Source organism: Hypanus sabinus, chromosome 11 (genome assembly GCF_030144855.1).
Source record: "Hypanus sabinus isolate sHypSab1 chromosome 11, sHypSab1.hap1, whole genome shotgun sequence".
In the NCBI taxonomy this organism is placed as follows: Eukaryota; Metazoa; Chordata; class Chondrichthyes; order Myliobatiformes; family Dasyatidae; genus Hypanus; species Hypanus sabinus.
Window position 1 is genome coordinate 98,952,614 of NC_082716.1, and position 19,452 is coordinate 98,972,065.

At 44.1% G+C, this 19,452-nt stretch overlaps 1 protein-coding gene across 8 annotated transcripts in view; it reads right to left on the minus strand.

Moving 5' to 3' along the window:
• The window catches only part of LOC132402220 (latent-transforming growth factor beta-binding protein 4-like), a 217,568-nt gene extending 205,112 nt beyond the window's left edge, over positions 1-12,456 (minus strand). For 6 of the 8 annotated variants that reach the window (XM_059984967.1, XM_059984969.1, XM_059984971.1 and 3 more), the window contains exons 1-2: positions 12,172-12,455; positions 4,481-4,551 (exon numbers count right to left, since the gene is read on the minus strand). In XM_059984967.1, the coding sequence (XP_059840950.1) occupies positions 4,481-4,551; positions 12,172-12,365 (265 nt within the window). In that variant the 5' untranslated portion in view covers positions 12,366-12,455. Of the gene's footprint in view, positions 1-4,480; positions 4,552-12,171 lie in introns of all 8 variants that reach the window. The other 2 variants (XM_059984970.1, XM_059984973.1) reach the window with 2 other exon arrangements.
• Positions 12,457-19,452: the final 6,996 nt, after the last annotated feature.

Consider the following 19,452-nt stretch of genomic DNA (forward strand, 5'->3'; position numbering starts at 1 on the left):
TCACGTTCTGCATTGAAAATATTTTCCCGTGTAACCATCTGGTTCCACTGCTGATCGCTTTGATTCTGTGATTCTCACTCTCAACCCTTCCAACGAGACGCCTCATGATTTTGATCACCTGGCAAACTCCTCTGCAATCTCAGAGAAATCAACGAGGGCAAGAGCAGAGGGCAAGTGGGTGTTCAATGCCATCTGCCTGCGTTTGACCAGTCAGTCTGATCCTTTCACCCGCTGCTGTCGGAAGATGGTGTCTGCGTTTGACTGGTCTCTCACTGCCTCTTGCTTGCTACTCCTGGAGGAAGGGTCCTGTATGCGCCCCGTCTCTCGCTCTCACCCGCTGCTGTCGGAGGATGGTGTCTGCGTTTGACTGGTCTCTCACTCCCTCTTGCTTGCTACTCCTGGAGGAAGGGTCCTGTATCAGAGGATGGTGTTGCAGCCTTGGGCCGTGAGCAAGATTCAATCAACTGTTTGTGGATTGGACTCCACAGTACATGTTATATGTGTCTCTTGTTTATGGTAACTTCTTTATTTGTTGCTATTTTGTGCGATTTTGATCAGGACGGACTGGCTCTACGGCCTGCAGTCAAAGGATGACAGCGCCAGAATGAACTAAACTGAACATTGTTGGGCTGTTTCAATGATGGTTTGATGTTCCGCATTGTGTTTTTTTTTGTTTGCATTTTTGTTGCTTGTGTGATTTGTTCTTTGTATTGTGTGTTGGGGATTTGATGTTTTCCTTTGGGCGGGCACCAGGTGTTTCTTTGTTTTGTGACTGTCTGTGGGAAGATGAATCTCAGGGTTGTATACTGCGTACATACTTTGATAATAAATAATTTGTGAATCATGGAATCTTTTTCAATCTTCAGTCTCAGCACCCAACTGAAATCCCTCATTGCTGGAACTATTACAAAAAAAATCCTTTCTTGCAGTTGAAATGTGGAATCCATAACTGGGCACAAAACTCCATTGAGTACCTGTTATGCACCAGCAGCAAAAGATATGTAAATTGAGTCAGGTTTTTTATAAATAAACAACAAAATTTATTGACCTCTACTCAAAAGCTGTTTGATAACTAACTTAACAGAACTTAACAGTGTTAAGTATCTATAGTTATCAAACAGTCGAATTTAGAGGCAATTCTTCACAGATCTTAAAGTGGTAGTTGAAGAAGTCCATATGATTCGTAAAGTAAGTGAGAGGAGAGACTTCCTGAACCAACGATGATCAATTCGTGAAGAAAAGACGAAACTGTTGACGCAGATCCAAACCAAGAAGTGCCTTTTCCGAAGAAATCCCGAAGAATAAGATTTCTCAAAGTAACTGACCTTTCGCTGGAGGTGGTCACCACACACCCGAGACTTTGCAGGGGTTAACCAAAAGCATGTGCCACAATTCAGATCAATCACTTTGAGACACACAGAATACAGTTGATTGCTACCCAATTCTTTGGGTTTGTATGAAGTTGGCAATCTCTCTCTCTCTCTCTCCTTCTACGATTATGTAACCACCGACTGTGACTCCCCAACAAGACTACAATGCAACAAGCTACAGCTATGGTCTCCCCTTTTATACCGACTGGAACATGCCATCAGATGACATCCCATCACTCCTCTATCACAAGACAATTAGACCATACTAATATCATGAGACAATTACATCATGCTCATGAGAAACTCATGGGACAGGTAACATTCCACATCCTTAAGCCATGACTGAGGACTGAACAACTGAAAATATTTTAATATTATGAAAGACTTCAACAAGGTGAATATAGAGAAGATTTTTCATTTCTGGAGGGATTGGAACAGGGACAATAAATATCAAAGAGTACCTAATGAATAATCTTGGAAATTCAGGACACTATGTGAATTTGTTCCCTTTGGGAGTCATTGATGGGAACAGCAGAGATGTGTTTAAGGGGAAGCTGCACAAACACACAAGGCAGAAAGGATGAGAACAAACTGCTGATACAGGATGAAGCAGGAAGGGAACTGGTGTAGAACACAGAAATGAAGGAGAGGGTCTGAATGTCTGAACAGGTGTTATTATCTTGGAAGACCTGTTCTGGGCCCAGCACATAAATGCAATTGTGAATGTAACCCTTACCCAGCAGGCTGGTATATGTCTAGGGGAAAAAGGAGATCCAGCCACTCTCCAACCCACCTCCCGTACATGCAGGTGCTGTGAGGATCGAGTTTTATGCCTCACGCCCGCCAACAGTATCAAACCCACAACAAATACCGTTATGACATACACTTTAAAGAGTTTACTAAAATTAAAAGAGTAGTAGGCAATGCAATATATATATATATATATACAAGGGAAAAAAACAAAAGGCGCCAACTTATCAAAGTTCAGTCTGTTTAGTGCGCTCGTTGGAGCTCAATCAACGAACTAATCGACCCATCCAGCATCGCACCTGGTGGTCTTACGAGCAGTCCAGCGCACGTCCACCTTCCTCGGCCTCCTCCTCCCACCAAAAACCCGCGAAAAACCCCTCCCCCAAGTTCCCAGCATCACAAGACACAATAACATTCCCCATTGATTAACAAATGAATACAATTACCATATCAGCCATTCTAAAGTGAAACAACGGCGAGAGAAACACTTATCCGACAAAGAAGCATTCCTACTTGTAACAAACCAAAGAGGCCATTTTGAGTAACATACACAGGACATTGTACATGAAGAAAGCACAGTATTCACTCTGTTCACTCTGCTGACCCACGACTGTGCTGCAACACACAGCTCGAACCACATCATCAAGTTCGCCAATGACTCGACCGTGGTGGGTCTCATCAGCAAGAACGACGAGTCAGCTTACAAAGAGGAGGTGCAGCGGTGAACAGACTGGTGCAGAGCCAACAACCTGTCTCTGAACGTGAACAAAACAAAAGAGATGGTTGTCATCTTCAGGAGGGCATGGAGCGACCACTCCCTACTGAACATCAACGGCTCCTCGGTAGAGATCGTTAAGAGCACCAAATTTCTTGGTGTTCATCTGGTGGAGAATTTCACCTGGTCCCTCAACATCAACTCCATAGCAAAGAAAGCCCAGCAGCGTCTCTACTTTCTGCAAAGGCTGAGGAAAGTCCATCTCTCACCTCCCATCCTCATCACATTCTATAGGGGTTGTATCGAGAGCATCCTGAGCAGCTGCATCACTGCCTGGTTCGGAAATTGCACCATCCCAGATCGCAAGACCCTGCAGCGGATAGTGAGGTCAGCTGAGAAGATCATTGGGGTCTCTCTTCCCGCCATAACAGACATTTACACTACACGCTGTAGCCACAAAGCAAACAGCATTATGAAGGACCCCACGCACCCCTCATACAAACTCTTCTCCCTCCTGCCATCTGGGAAAAGGCACCAAAGCATTCGGGCTCTCATGACCAGACTATGTAACAGTTTCTTCCCCCAAGCTATCAGACTCCTCAATACCCAGAGCCTGGACTGACACCTTACTGCCCTATTGTCTGTTTTTTTTTATTTATTGCAATGCCTGCACTGTTTTGTGCACTTTATGCAATCCTGGGTAGGTCTGTAGACTAGTGTAGCTTTTTTTCTGTGTTTTTTTTATGTGGTTCAGTCTAGTTTTTGTACTGTGTCATGTAACACCATGGTCCTGAAAAACTTTATCTCATTTTTTACTGTGTACTGTACCAGCAGTTATGGTCGAAATGACAATAAAAGTGACTTGACTTGACTTGATTACCTCTACTTTGTTAGGAGTTAGTAGATATTTGCATGACATCTACAACTTTGACGAACTTCTATAGATGCAGTGGAGAGGGTTCTGCCTGGTATGGAAACAGCAATGCCTTTGAATGGAAAATCCTTCAAAAAGTAATGAATACAGCCCAGTCCATCATGAATAAAGCTCTCCCAGCCATTGAGCATGTCTATATGTAATGACACTGCAGGAAAGCATCATCCATTATCAGGGACCTCCATTACCCTGGTCATGCATTCTTCTCGCTGTTGCAATTGGGAAGAAGGTACAGGAGCCTCAGGACCCATACCACCAGGTTCAGGAACAATTATTACCCCTCAACCATCAGTCTCTTGAACCAAATGGTATAATTTCACTAAACTCCACCTGCCCCATTATTGAAATGTTCCAACAACCAATGAACTCACTTTCAAGGACTCTTCATCTCATGTACCTGACATTTATTGCTTATGTATTAATATTATTATTTCGTACTTTCTGTATTTACACAAGTCATTGTCTTTTGCACCCTGTTTGAATGCCCTAATTGGGCAGTCTTTGATTGGTTCTGTTATGGTTCTTATTCTATATATTTGCTGAGTATGCCTGTAAGAAAATGAACTTCACGGTTGTATGTGGTGAGATATACTGTATGTACTTTGATAATAAATCTACATTGAACTTTGAATGGCCTGAGCAGCCTACCTGACTGGTTGCAATGCACTGATCCTTCCCCAGCCAACAGTCAACGCTTTAAAGGGTACTTACGTTTCGTGCACCTTCCGGCTTGCGGCCCAGATGCCCATCCTTTGCAGCACGCAGCACCACACACCTTCACTCTGTCAAAACATACAAGCATGGTGTCAGAATGAGAGCAAACAAGAGCCTCGAGGGGGGTCACGGGGGTGCAGCGAAGGGGGAGGGGGAAGACAGAAAGAGAGATAAAACAATAGAGGAGTTGAGGAGAAGAGGGAGGAGAGGAGAGGGGAGGGAAAGGGAGGAAAAGGAGAGGGGAGGGAAAGGGAGGAAAAGGAGACGGAGGGGGAGGAGTGAGAGAGAGAAGGAGGGGAGATAGGGAGGCAGGGGGAGAAGGAGCGGTGTGGAAGGTGGAAGAGGGACGGGGAGGAGGGAAGGAGAGGCAGAGGGGAAGATGGGGAGGGTAGGGACAGAAGGGTGTCGGGGAGAGGATAGGCAGGTGTAGGGGAGAGGCAGGGCTGATGGAGGCAGAGGAGTAAAGGGGAACTGGCACATGGGATGGCGCAGAGATGAATCTGAAGCACTGACTAGTTGCTGAAAATCTTGATCAAGTTCCGTTGCTAGTGTTCCTCACACAAGGAGTGTTTGTAAGCAACTGGACAGAGACCCAGCATGTTTATTTATTATTGCAATACAGCATGGAACAGGCTGTTACGGCCCTTCGAGCTGCATCACACAGCCATCACCTGATTCAACCCTAGCATAATCAGAGGGCAATTTACAGCCTGGGCTATATAGACCAGGACAATGCAGGCCGAATTGTTACTGTGTGGGCTGTACAGACCAGGACAATGCAGCCTAGAATTGTTACTGCCTGGACTATACTTACCAGGACAATGCAGCCCAGAATTGTTACTGCCTGGGCTATACAGACCAGGACAATGCAGGCCGAATTGTTACTGCCTGGGCTATATAGACCAGGACAATGCAGCCCAGAATTGTTACTGCCTGGACTGTACAGACCAGGAAAATGCAGGCCGAATTGTTACTGCCTGGGCTATGTAGACCAGGACAATGCAGCCCAGAATTGTTACTGCCTGGGCTATATAGACCAGGACAATGCAGCCCAGAATTGTTACTGCCTGGACTGTACAGACCAGGACAATGCAGGCCGAATTGTTACTGTGTGGACTATACAGACCAGGACAATGCAGCCCAGAATTGTTACTGCCTGGGCTATACAGACCAGGACAATGCAGCCCAGAATTGTTACTGCCTGGGCTATACAGACCAGGACAATGCAGGCCGAATTGTTACTGCCTGGGCTATACAGACCAGGACAATGCAGCCCAGAATTGTTACTGCCTGGGCTATACAGATCAGGACAATGCAGCCCAGAATTGTTATTGCCTGGACTATACAGACCAGGACAATGCAGCCCAGAATTGTTACTGCCTGGGCTATACAGATCAGGACAATGCAGCCCAGAATTGTTACTGCCTGGGCTATACAGATCAGGACAATGCAGCCCAGAAATGTTATTGCCTGGACTATACAGACCAGGACAATGCAGCCCAGAATTGTTACTGCCTGGGCTATACAGACCAGGACAATGCAGGCCGAATTGTTACTGCCTGGGCTATACAGACCAGGACAATGCAGCCCAGAATTGTTACTGCCTGGGCTATACAGATCAGGACAATGCAGCCCAGAAATGTTATTGCCTGGACTACACAGACCAGGACAATGCAGCCCAGAATTGTTACTGCCTGGGCTATACAGACCAGGACAATGCAGGCCGAATTGTTACTGCCTGGGCTATACAGACCAGGACAATGCAGCCCAGAATTGTTACTGCCTGGGCTATACAGATCAGGACAATGCAGCCCAGAATTGTTACTGCCTGGGCTATATAGACCAGGACAATGCAGCCCAGAATTGTTATTGCCTGGACTATACAGATCAGGACAATGCAGCCCAGAATTGTTACTGCCTGGGCTATACAGACCAGGACAATGCAGGCCGAATTGTTACTGCCTGGGCTATATAGACCAGGACAATGCAGCCCAGAATTGTTACTGCCTGGGCTATACAGACCAGGACAATGCAGCCCAGAATTGTTACTGCCTGGACTATACAGACTAGGACAATGCAGCCCAGAATTGTTACTGCCTGGGCTATACAGACCAGGACAATGCAGCCCAGAATTGTTATTGCCTGGACTATACAGACCAGGACAATGCAGGCTGAATTGTTACTGTGTGGACTGTACAGACCAGGACAATGACAGACAGACAGAGAGACATACTTTATTGATCCCGAGGGAAATTGGGTTTCATTACAGCTGCACCAACCAAGAATAGTGAAGAAATATAGCAATATAAAACCATAAATAATTAAGTAATAAGTTAATCATGCCAAGTGGAAATAAGTCCAGGACCAGCCTATTGGCTCAGGGTGTCTGACACTCCGAGGGAGGAGTTGTGAAGTTTGATGGCCACAGGTAGGAATGACTTCCTATGACGCTCAGTGTTACATCTCGGTGGAATGAGTCTCTGGCTGAATGTACTCCTGTGCCTAACCAGTACATTATGGAGTGGATGGGAGTCATTGTCCAAGATGGCATGCAACTTGGACAGCATCCTCTTTTCAGACTCCACCGTCAGAGAGTCCAGTTCCACCCCCACAATATCACTGGCCTTACGAATGAGTTTGTTGATTCTGTTGGTGCCTGCTACCCTCAGCCTGCTGTCCCAGCACACAACAGCAAACATGATAGCACTGGCCTACAGCCTCGTAGAACATCCTCAGCATTGTCCGGCAGATGTTAAAGGACCTCAGTCTCCTCAGGAAGTAGAGACGGCTCTGACCCTTCTTGAAGACAGCCTCAGTGTTCTTTGACCAGTCCAGTTTATTGTCCATTCGTATCCCCAGGTATTTGTAATCCTCCACCACGTCCACACTGACCCTTTGGATGGAAACAGGGGTCACTGGTGCCTTAGCCCTCCTCAGGCCCACCATCAGCTCCTTAGTCTTTATCACATTAAGCTGCAGATGATTCTGCTCGCACCATGTGACAAAGTTTCCCACCGTAGCCCTGTACTCCGCCTCATCTCCCTTGCTGATGCATCCAACTATGGCAGAGTCATCAGAAAACTGAAGATGGCAAGACTGGATTGTTACCGGCAGAATTATACACGGCAGGGCAACTCAGACCGGAATTGATATTGCCTGGATTATACAGCCCAGAATTGTTACTGTCATGATGACACAGAACAATTCCGACTCGAATTGTTATTGTCCCTATTATATAGACCTGGACAATGCAGCCCAGAATTGTGATTGTCCTGGTAATACAGACCTGGACAATGCAGTCCCAAATGATCATTGCTGACATTGTACAGACCTAGACAAGGCAGCCCCAAATTGTGTTGTCTTGAGCTGTATAATGCAAGACTGCATCCCCCTGCTCAGCGCAATCGGGGCAGTAACAATTCGGGTCTGCGTTGTTTTGGTCTGCATATTCCAGGCAGTAACATTTCGCTGCTGCTTTGTCCTGTGCCTGAATGTGGCCTGAAACAATTGGATACTGCATTGTCCTGGTCAGTACCAATGAGTTAGTAACAATTTGGAGCTGCATTGTTCTGGTCTGTATAATCCAGGCCGTATCAATTAGAGACTGGTTTGTCCTGGTCTCTGTAATCCTTGCAGTAACAATTTGGAACTGCATTGGCCTGGTCTGTGTAATTGGGAAGTAACAATATTGTACTGATCTGAATATTCCAGACAGTAACAAGTCTGGGCTGCATTGTCCAGGTTTGTATAATCCAGGAAGTAACAAATCTAATAGCATTTACCTGACCTGTATAATCTGGGCAGTAACAATAGGAACTGCATTGTACTGTTGTGTAATCAAGGCGGTAACAATTTGGGGCTGAATAATCCTGGTGTGGAAAATCCGGGATGTAACAATTCAGGATTGTATTATCCTGATCTGTCATCCGGGCAGTAACAATTTGAAACTGTATTCTCCTGAGGTCTCTATGAATCTGATAGCAACAATTTGCTGCTGCATTGTCCTGGTCGGGTCTGTACAATCCAGGCAGCAACAATTCTTGGTTACATTGTCCTGGCCTTTAAAATCTGGGCAGTAACAATTTGGGGCTGCATTGTACTGATCTGTATAACCCAGCTGGTAATAATTGGGACTGAACTGTCTTGGCCTGTATCAACCTGTCAGTAACAATTCGGGTGTACATTGCCCTGGTCTGTATCATCTGGACAGTAACAATTTAAAAACTGCATTGTACTGCTTTGTATAATCCGGGAAGTAACAATCCAAGACTGCGTTGTCTTGGAATACATAATTAAAGCAGTAACAATTCGAGTTTGCATTGCACTGCTCTCTATATTCCTGGCAGTAGCAATTCGGGCCTGCATTTTCCTGGTCTGTATAATCCGGGCAGTAACAACGTGGGGTTCCATTATACTGTTCGGTATAATCTAGCAGCAACATTTAGGGGATTTATATTATTCTGGTCTGCATAATCTGGACTATAATAATTTGGGGCTGCATACTCCTGGTCTTCATCTTCCAGGTGGTAACAATTGTGAGCTATGTTGTCTTAGCCTGTATAATTCAAGCAGAAGCAGTTTGGAACTGTATTTTTGTGGTCTGTATCAACCAGGCAGTAACAATTCCTGGCTGTTTCGTCCTGGTCTGTATAATCCAGGTAGCAAAATTCGAGAGAGCATTTCCCCAGTTAGAATAAACCAGGCTGCAACAATTCAGGGCTGCATTGTCCTGGTCTTTACAACACTGACAATAACAACTGGGGATTGCATTGTCTGGGTCTGCATAATCCATACAGTAACGATCTGGGGATGCATTATCCTGGTCTGTACATCTGGCAGTAACAGTCAGCAGCGACATTGTCTGGGTCTGCATAATCCATACAGTAACAATTCGGGACTGCATTTTCCTGGTCTGTTGCAACAAGGCACAAGTCGTGGCTGAACAGTTCGAAACAATCCAGACAGCAACAATTCTACACAGCATTGTCTTGGTCTGCATAACCCAGGCAAAGACAATTTGTGGCTGAATGCTCCTGGTCTGTATAATCTGGTCAGTAACAATTCGGGACTGCATTATCCTGGTCTGCATAATTGGTACAGTAATAACCAGCATCTGCATTACCTTGGTCTGTATGATCTGGGCAGTAATAAATTGGGACTGCATTGTCAAGGTCTGTATAAACCAGGCAGCAACAACTCGATTATGTTGATCAAGAAAATACAGTTCCAGATTGATACTGTCCGGATTCTACTGACCAGGATGACAGAGCCGCAAATTGTTTTAGCTTGTGTTATGCAGACCAAGACAATGCTGTGTTGAATTGTTGTGGCCTGGAAAATACAGACCAGAGTGACTCAGCAACGAATTGTTACTGCCTTGTTGATACAGACCAGGATAATGCAGTCCCAAACAATTACTGCCCGGATTTTACAGGCCAATACAATGTAGTCCCAAATAGTTACTGCTGAGACTATACCAGGACAATGCATTACCTGGATTATGCAGAACAGGAGAACAGGAGTCCTGAACTGTTACTGTCTGGATTATACAGACCAGGACAATGCAGTCCTGAATTGTTACTGTCTGGATTATACAGACCAGGACAACGCAGTCCTGATTTGTTACTGTCTGGATTATACAGACCAGGACAATGCAGTCCTGAATTGTTATTGTCTGGATTATACAGACCAGGACAATGCAGTCCTGAATTGTTACTGTCTGCATTATACAGACCAGGACATTGCAGTCCTGAATTGTTACTGTCTGGATTATACAGACCAGGACAATGCAGTCCTGAATTGTTACTGTCTGGATTATACAGACCAGGACAATGCAGTCCTGAATTGTTACTGTCTGGATTATACAGACCAGGACAATGCAGTCCTGATTTGTTATTGTCTGGATTATACAGACCAGGACAATGCAGTCCCAAATTGTTAATGTACAGGATACAGTCCTGCTTAAACGTCGACTGTACTCTTTTCCATGATGCTGCTTGGCTTGCTGAGTCCCTCCAGCATTTTCTGTGTGTCACTTGAATTTGCAACATCTGCAGACTTTCTCGTTTGTGAGCAGATTATTATAGCCTGGATTATACAGACCAGGACAATTAATCCCCGAATTTTTACTGCCCAGATTATACAGAGCAGGACACGGCAGCCCCAAAAATTCACTTCCTGGATTATACAGACAAAGACAACCCACTTCTGAATTGTTAGTGCCCGTACTGTACAGTCAAGGACAATGCAACCCCGAATTGTTCCTGACCGGATTATAGAGACTAGTTCAAAGGTTCAGTTTAATGTCAGACGTACATACAATGCACATCCTGAAATGCTTTTCCTTCACAAAACATACATGAAAACAGAGAAGAGCCCCAAAAAATGAATGACAGTTAAACGTGAGATCCGCAATGTTCCTCCCCCACAGCTCCTCCCTCCCCCCACCGGCAAAACAAAAAGCCCACCTGCTACCGAGCACAAGCGTGAGCTAAGCGACAGCAAAGACACAGACCTTGCAGTTCCCCCAAAGACTATCGCAGTTCATCCGGCATTCGGCAGCCCACAGGTTCTCTCTCCTCCTAGTAAGACCTGAGTTGTTACTGTCTAGATTATCCAAACCATGATAATGCAGCCCTAAATTGATACTATCTGGTTTATACAGAGCCGGACAACACAGTTCCGAATTGTTACGGTCTGGACAATGCTGCCCTGATTTGATACTGGCCAGATCAGAACGACAGGACAACACAGTCCCAATTTGTTACTGCCCAGATTAAAGAGACCAGGACAATACAGGTCCGAATTGTTAATGCCCAATTTATACAGACCAGGAAAATATAGTCCAAATTGCTACTGCTCAGATTATACAGACGAGGAAAATGCTGCACGGAATCATTGCTGCCTGGATTATACATTCCAGGACAATGCAACCTCCAATTGTAACTTCCTGGATTAGACAGACCAGGGCAATGCAGCTTCGAATTGTTCCTGCCTGCATTAAGAGAACCAGGACAATGCAGGCCAAATTGTTACTGGCCATATTATACAGACCCAGAGGACAATCGTCTCCTTAATAGTTCCTGCCCAGATGATACAGACCAGGACAACCAGTCCAAAATTGTTACTGCACAGATTATACAAACCAGGGCAATGCAGTCCCTGTATTCTCCTGGATTCACCCTCCTCCGGCATTCCCGAAACCACACACCGAGAACTGAGGGATAGGAGGGGAATTGTGAGTTTAAATCTCACAGTTTTTCCACCAGACGTGAGGTTTTGCTGAAGTGACTGTCTTAAGCAATATCATGAAAGAGCGGTTTAAAGTCTTCCTGACAATGTAAAAAGCTAAAAGCCAAATCCCAAAATCACATTGTAACCAAAATCCAGGCACTCCGGGATTCATGTTCAGATGTGAGATCTTCCCGTAGATTGCATTCCAAGTATTGTCACGATAAACAAAACTAACATTCCAAACGACGTGATTTAAAAACAACTTAGACATTGAAATAAGAATATTGAACTGAATATCGGTAAAGCGTGCTTAACAACCAACTAACAGTTTCAAATTGTAGACAGGGATCCACACAAAAATTACAGACAGACAGACGGATGGACTGCACCGACGAGATGGCACAGACAAACAGGTTACAGTCAGACAGATGCGCAGGCTGTTCTACTCCGCTCACCTCGCCGCCCGTACCAGCCCTCTTCCCGGAGCAGATCGGGGGGTTCCGGGGACTCCGGGCTTCGCCTGCCGGGGAAGGAACGCGAGGATCAGGCAGCAACCCAGAGCCACAGCCTCTGAGCAACGGATCTGCCGCATCTTCTCCGGAGAGATACAGCGAGCAGAACCGAGCCCTGACCTCGGATCCGCAGACATTCACCCCCGGCTCCGGCCGGGATCGCACTCCCCTCACTGTGTCTCCCTCACCCCGTCTGTCCTGCAGTCCCCTCACTGTGTCCGAATACCTGTCTAGCCCTCACTCCCCTCTCTGTGTCTACATGTCTGTATGTCTCGACTGCTCGCCCCCCCCCCCACTTTATCTCCCGCACTTTTCCTTTGATGTTTTTTTTGTGAATGAATGAGCCTCCTTTTGTGAAATTAAACTTCTGACCAATCAGCTGAATCCTGACGTAGGGCTCTGACTCCACTCCAATCAGAGGACAAGAATGGTGAATGGGCGGAGCATTGGAGAGAGGGGGAAGAGAAAGAGAGGAGGAGTGGGGCAATGGGAAAGAAGGAGAGTGGGAAAGAGAGAGAAGGAGAGAAAGGGGTGGGGAGAGGGGGAGGAGAGAGGGAAAGGAGGAAGAGATTGAGAGAGGGCAGAGACAGGAGGAGGGGAGGGAGAGAGAAACGTAGGGAGGGAGAGAAGGAGAGAGACAGAAAGAGGGAAGGGAAGGTGCAGAGGAAGAGAAAAGTGATTGGGGAAGAGCGTGAAAGAACAAGATATGGGGATCAATTGAGCTTACAGAGTGTGTCTGTGAGAGAGAGTGTGTACAAGAAGGACTGCAGGCTTGGAGAAAGAGGAAGAAATGAGAGGCAGATCAGAGAGAAATACCATCTAACAGAAGGGATGTCATCTCCCTGGCCTGACACTCATCTCTGGATCATCTGAATAACAAAAACAATCACATAAGTCTTGTATTTATTGACTACATCTCCACCTTAAATTCCATAATTCCAAACAAACCCATCTCCGAAGTCATTCAGCAACCCCCACTTCCTGACTAACAAACTGCACTCAGAAGGGAAAGGCAGGTACACCTCACCTGTGATTATTCTCAACACCAAGGCTGTCTCCCCAAATCTGTGTCTCAATGTACACTCAGACTGTATGGTCAATAGCGGTACTCCTCGAGGCTGTGTACTCAAACTTGTATCTCCATGTAAACTCACGACTGCAAGGCCAGGTCCCGCTTGAACTCCACTTACAAGGATGGTGTACAAATGTCCACTATAATACCCTCCAAAAATCACTAGATTTTGGAATGGTTCTGGAGGACTGGAACCTCTTCAAGGAGGGAGGCTGAAGAAGTGAAATTATAGGCCAGTTAGTCTGACCTCAGTGGTTGGGAAACTGTTAGATTCGATTGCTAAGGATGTGATTTCAGGGTACTTGGAGGCACATGCTCAAACAGGCCAAAGTCAGCATGTTTTCCATGAGGGAAAATCTTGCCTGGCAAATCTGTTGGAATTCTTTAAAGAAATAGCAAGATAGCAAGCAGGGTAAACAAAAGAAAATCGATGGATGTTGTGTACCTGGATTTTGAAAAGGCTTTTGACAAGGTGCCACACATGAGGTTGCTTAACAAGTGACAAGCCCATAGAAAGATACTAGGGTGGATAAAGCAGTGGCTGATTGGCAGGAGGCAAAGATTGAGAATGAAGGGAACTTTTTCTGATTGGCTGCCGGCAACTAGGGGTCTGTGTTGGGAATGCTTCTTTTCCTGTTAATAGCTTTGTGGCAAAGTTTGCAGACGATATGAAGATAGGTGGAGGGGTAGGTAGTCCTGAGGAAGTAGAGAAGCTATAGGAGGACAGACAGATTAGGAGAATGGGTAAAGAAGTAGGAGTATGGGGAAGTGTATAGTCATGCTCTTTGGTAGAAGAATTAAAAGGGTAGACGATTTTCTAAATGGAGAAAAAATCCAAAAATCTAAGGTGCAAAAGGACTTGGAATCCTTGTGCAGGATTCACTGAAGATTAATTTGCAGGTTGAGTTGATGGTGAGAAAGGCAAATGCAATGTTATCATTTATTTCAAAAGGTCTAGAACCTAAAAGCAAGAATGTAATCATGAGGCCTTATAAGACATTGATGAGGCCTTGTTTGGAGTATTGTGAGTAGTTTTGGACCCCTTATTCTTTCTTTTTCAATCTTTTTATTAAGTTTCCAATAAACAATATTAATACCAATACCTGGAGATCAGGAATACATTAGTAACGGTTAACATGTAGAAACACAAATTCCAACTAACAAATGGAGTCTAACCTCCCAATCTCTTAGTAATTAACCATGAAAAAGATAATTATAATTATAAAAAAAGAGAAAAAGAGAAAAAAAACCCGAACTAAAACAAATTAACTTAGAAAAAAAACAAACAAAAATTGGGCTGCCATATTTCATCGGTTAAAATTTTATTTTGTCATTTAGCCCCGCTTGCCTATCCATAAAAAAAAATACTGAAAAAAGGATTCAGAAAGGGTCAACTTATATCATATGAAAATATTGAATAAATGGCTTCCAAGTTCCTTCAAATTTAATGGAGGGGTCCATAGTACTGCTCCTAATCTTTTCCAAATTTAAACATGCAATTGTTTGGGAAAACCACTGAAATGTGGTCGGAGGATTGGAATCTTCCCATTTAAATAAAATCAATCTTCTGACTATTAATGTCACAAAAGCAATTAAGCGATAAGCTGATGAGGATAAATGACTAGAGTCTATCACTGGTAGTCCAAAGATTGCAGTAATAGGATGAGGTTGTAAAGCAACACACAGAACTACTGAAATAATATCAAAAATATCTTTCCAATATTTTAACAGAGGGCACGACCAGAATATAAGTGTCAAAGAAGCTACTTCAGAACTACATCTATCACAAACAGGGTTTATATGACGGTAAAAACATGCAAACTTATCCTTGGACATATCAGCCCTATGAACCACCTTAAATTGTATCAAAGCATGTCTGGCACACATTGATGAAGTATTAACTAGTTTAAGAATTTTTTCCCATTCCTCTGTAGATAAACATATTTGAAGTTCTCTTTCCCACTCATTCTTAATTTTATCAGAAGTACCTAGATGTATTTTCATAAGTAAATCATAAATAATTGCTGTTAAACTCTTCTGAAAGGGGTTTAAACCCAATTTTTTTCTGTAACTTCGATTGGATGTGATATCGGAAAGGTAGGTAAAGTAGCATTCAGAAAGTTTCTAATCTGTAAAGGATCCCTTATTGAAGACATGATGTGCTGACATTGGAGAGGGTTCGAAGGAGATTCACAAACATGATTCTGGGATTGAAATGCTTATCTCATGAGGAGAGTTTGATGGCCCTGTGCCTGTATTCACTGGAATTCAGAAGAATGAGGGGTGACCTCATTGAAACCTATCGAATGGTGAAAGGCTTCAATAGAATGTTTGTGGAGAGGATGTTTCCAATGGTGGGAGAGTCTAGAACCAGAGGACACTGTCTCAGAATAGAGGGACATCCTTTAAGAATGAAGATGAAGAGGAATTTCTTTAGCCAGATGGTGGTAAATCTGTAGAATTTGTTGCCACAGGCACCTGTAGAGGCTGTCACTGGGTATACTTAAGGCCAAGATTGATACATTCTTGATTAGTCAGGACATGAAGGAATACGTGGAGAAGAAAGGAGATTGGGGCTGAGAAGGAACTGGCAGAGCAGACCCGAAGGGCCAAATAGCCTAACTCTGCTCCTATCTCTTATTGTTCTATAGTAACATTCTCAGTCACTGAACCTTAAAGTCCTTGAGCAGGGAATTCCAAATATTCAGTATCTATTGGCTGAAGAAAGCTTTTCTCCTCATGCATGTTCTGAAACTATTAACCCAGCTTCCTGACACCATAACCCAACAAAACACCATCTCCACATCTACTCTTACAAAACCCTGAGGAATTTGTGGGTTTTAATGACATTACCGCTCCAAGAGGACCACAACTTTGTCACGGTTTGGAGGCATGCATGATGGCCAAATTCAGGGCTTTATGCTTTGTCTCTTGGTAGGGTCACTCATGCCAAAGAGTAGAAGGCAGACTAAGAGTGGTCCACTGGACCTCCAGGTTCAGGGTTCAGCTCAGAGCTAGCGTTCCTGACAGGACAAAAAAAAGTTACAGAAACAGCAATGAAGAATCCTTCTACATCTGAGTGCAACAGTATTTCTGTCTCCACCTGGGATTTGCATGACTGACAGCAGTGAAAACTGAGCTACTGACGTGATGAAGGAAGCCCTGAGCACTGTCAGAGATGGAGGATCTTCACTGCTGTCCTAAACACCAGCTATGTAACGGCCAGAGAGACTTTAATGATGTCACCTCATTCTTTTAAACTCTTGACTGTGAAGAGACAGGTCTGCTTAATCATTCGTCATGACACAAATCCACCACCCTGAGAATCAATCTGGTGACTGTTCAACACATTTCCTCAACTGAAAATATCCTTCCCTTGGTGTGGAACAGACCTGTATGCAATATTCCAGATGTATTCTCACTATTTAATGAACTCTCCCTATTTAAACAGTTGTGTCTCCAAGACCTCCCTGTTCTTGTACTCAAATTGACTTGCAATGAAGATCAAAATACCACTTGCTTTTTAAATCCTTGTTGTTCTGGAGAACAACAGGATTTGTTGTTCTCCATGAACAATGTCCTTCTGAATGGAAACATCTGTGTTAGTCTTTAAAAAATACTTTTTATTTCAACAAAACTTAAGCTTGTCCCCTTTGTTCACAGATTAAGAGAAAGGTTGTGAAAGTGTCAGAATCTAAAGAGAGGACAGAGAATTTGAAAAAGAGAGACAATGAGAAAGAAAGAATGACAAGGTAGACCGAGACTGGGAGAAGGTAGAGAGAGAGAGAAAAGGCGCAGAGCATGTGAACCAGCAGGACAACTGAAATGGGAGTAAGAGGAGGGAAGGTTAGACGGGAAGAGGCAGCAAGGTGCCCCTCATGTAGGGCTGAATTTCCCCAGTGCAGCACTCCCCCTGTACTGCCTTTCAAACATGAGGAACTTCCTCACTACTGCCACTCCAATAATAGTTCAGAGTTTCTGTAGTTTGATGTGACAGTGAGTTCATCTCTGTCCTTTCTCAACTCTGCAGGGCCTTCTGCAATAACTCAATACAGTTCTCTGAAAGAGCAGTATTGCCCATGTACTACTTTTTGCTCTCTCAATGCTTCCTCTCCTGCCCTTGACCTTTTCCACCCACCTGACTTGGCCTATCACCTTCCAGCTAGCCTCCTTCCCCTTCCCCCACCTTTGTATTTTGGTGCCTTTCCCCCTCCATTTCAGTCCTGAAGAAGCGTCTCGGGCTGAAACATTGTTTATTTATTCATTTCCATAGATGCTGCCTGATTTGCTGAGTTCCGTCAGCTTTAATGTCTAATTGCTCATTTTAACTGGGAAAATTCTTGAGGACTATTGATGACCAAGAATCCCTCATCCAGAGTGGCATCAATATTGGCAGCAGATAGTTAGTTGTCCAGGATTGTAGGGGCCAATTGTTTAGCCATGCAGGTGCCCTTGACAGCTGAGAGCTGAGTGAAAGAATCAATGTCTCACAAACTTACACACTCCCCCTCTTTTGTCAACCTCTCTCTGTTCATGTGTGTGATTCACAGCAAGAAACAATCACAACCACAATTCCTTTGTTTTCCACTGATCGAATCCTTACGTGGAAGGGACAGTGTGGGGGAGGGCAGGGACCAATACCAGTATGAACCTCACATTCAGTCCAAACTTTGCTTTGCTCTGGACTAGTCTGAGCAGAGCAGATTCCACTCCCAAAGCCCTAACTGAAACAGAGTTAACACAGAGCATATCAAATGAAAGTTAGGCTCTGCAGAGGAGTTACATGGCCAACAGTGCTTCAGAGAGCTCAAATGACATTTGAAAAGTCGGGCATACAAAGAGCAAAGACTCTCCAAACTGTGTCAGGTGCTGCCCAAACTTGTAATTTCCATTTGACATTATTTTTGAGATATAGATACTACCAATCTAGAAATGTGCAATTCAGGCAACATCAATGTATGAATTTGCATCTTAACACAGTCAGTCAATGTATCGTGCAATAAAGACCAATGTACCAATTGCTGTCAGTCATTTGCTATAATGGTACTGTATATAAGCCTTTAAAGTTCAAAGTAAATTTTATTTTCAAAGTACAAACATGTATACAACCGAGATTAATTGACTTGTGAGCATACTCAACAAATCTATAGAATAGTAACTGTAACAGGATCAGTGAAGATCAATCAGAGAACAGAAGACAAACACAAATATAAATAAATAGTGATAAATGATGAGAACATAAGACAGAGGTAAAAAGCCCTTGAAAGTCAGATCATTGGTTGTAGGAACATTTCAATGATGGGGCAAGTGAAGTTGAATAAAGTTATCCCCTTTTATTCAAGATCCTGATGGTTGAGGGGTAGTAACTGTACTTGGACCTGGTAGTTCAAGTCCTGAGGCTCTCATACCTTTTACCTGATGATGGATGCTGCTTTCCTAAGACAATGATTCATATAGACGTGCTCTGTAGTTGAAAGGGACCCGTGATGGACTGGGCCATGTCTATTACTTCTTGTATGACTTTCCATCTAAAGGCATTGGAATGTGATGTAGCCAGTCAATATACTCTCCGCTATGCATCTAGGGAAGTTTGTCAAAGTTTTAAATGCCACGCCAAATCTCCACAAGCTCAAAAGGAAGTATAGGTGCTGCTGTGCTTTCTTTGCAATTGCAATTACATGCTAGGCCCAGGTCAGGTCCTCTGAAATGGTATTTGAAGTTACTAACCCTCTCCAATTCTAATCCTCTGATGAGATTTGGCTCATGGACCTCTGGTTTCCATCTCCATCTATAATACCTGTCAACAGAGACAAAGGGGGCACAGGATAATGCAGATGCTGGAACAAACAGGAAGACAGAGGAACTCAGCAACTTGCATTAGTGTCCTGGTCTCCACCAGCATCACATCATGCATCAGTGCCCTGGTTTTCTCCACCAACACAACTTGCATCAGTGCCCTGATCTCCAACACTACCACAACTTGTATCAGTGTTATTGTCCTGGTCTCCACCACCACCTCATCTTGTATTAGTGCCCTGATCTCCAACACCACCATACTTTGTAGGAGTGCCTTGGCCTTCATCCTACTTAGGTGTTGTTTTCTCCACTTTTCCTACTTCTCTTCAGCTTAAAAGCACATTCTATTTCTAATT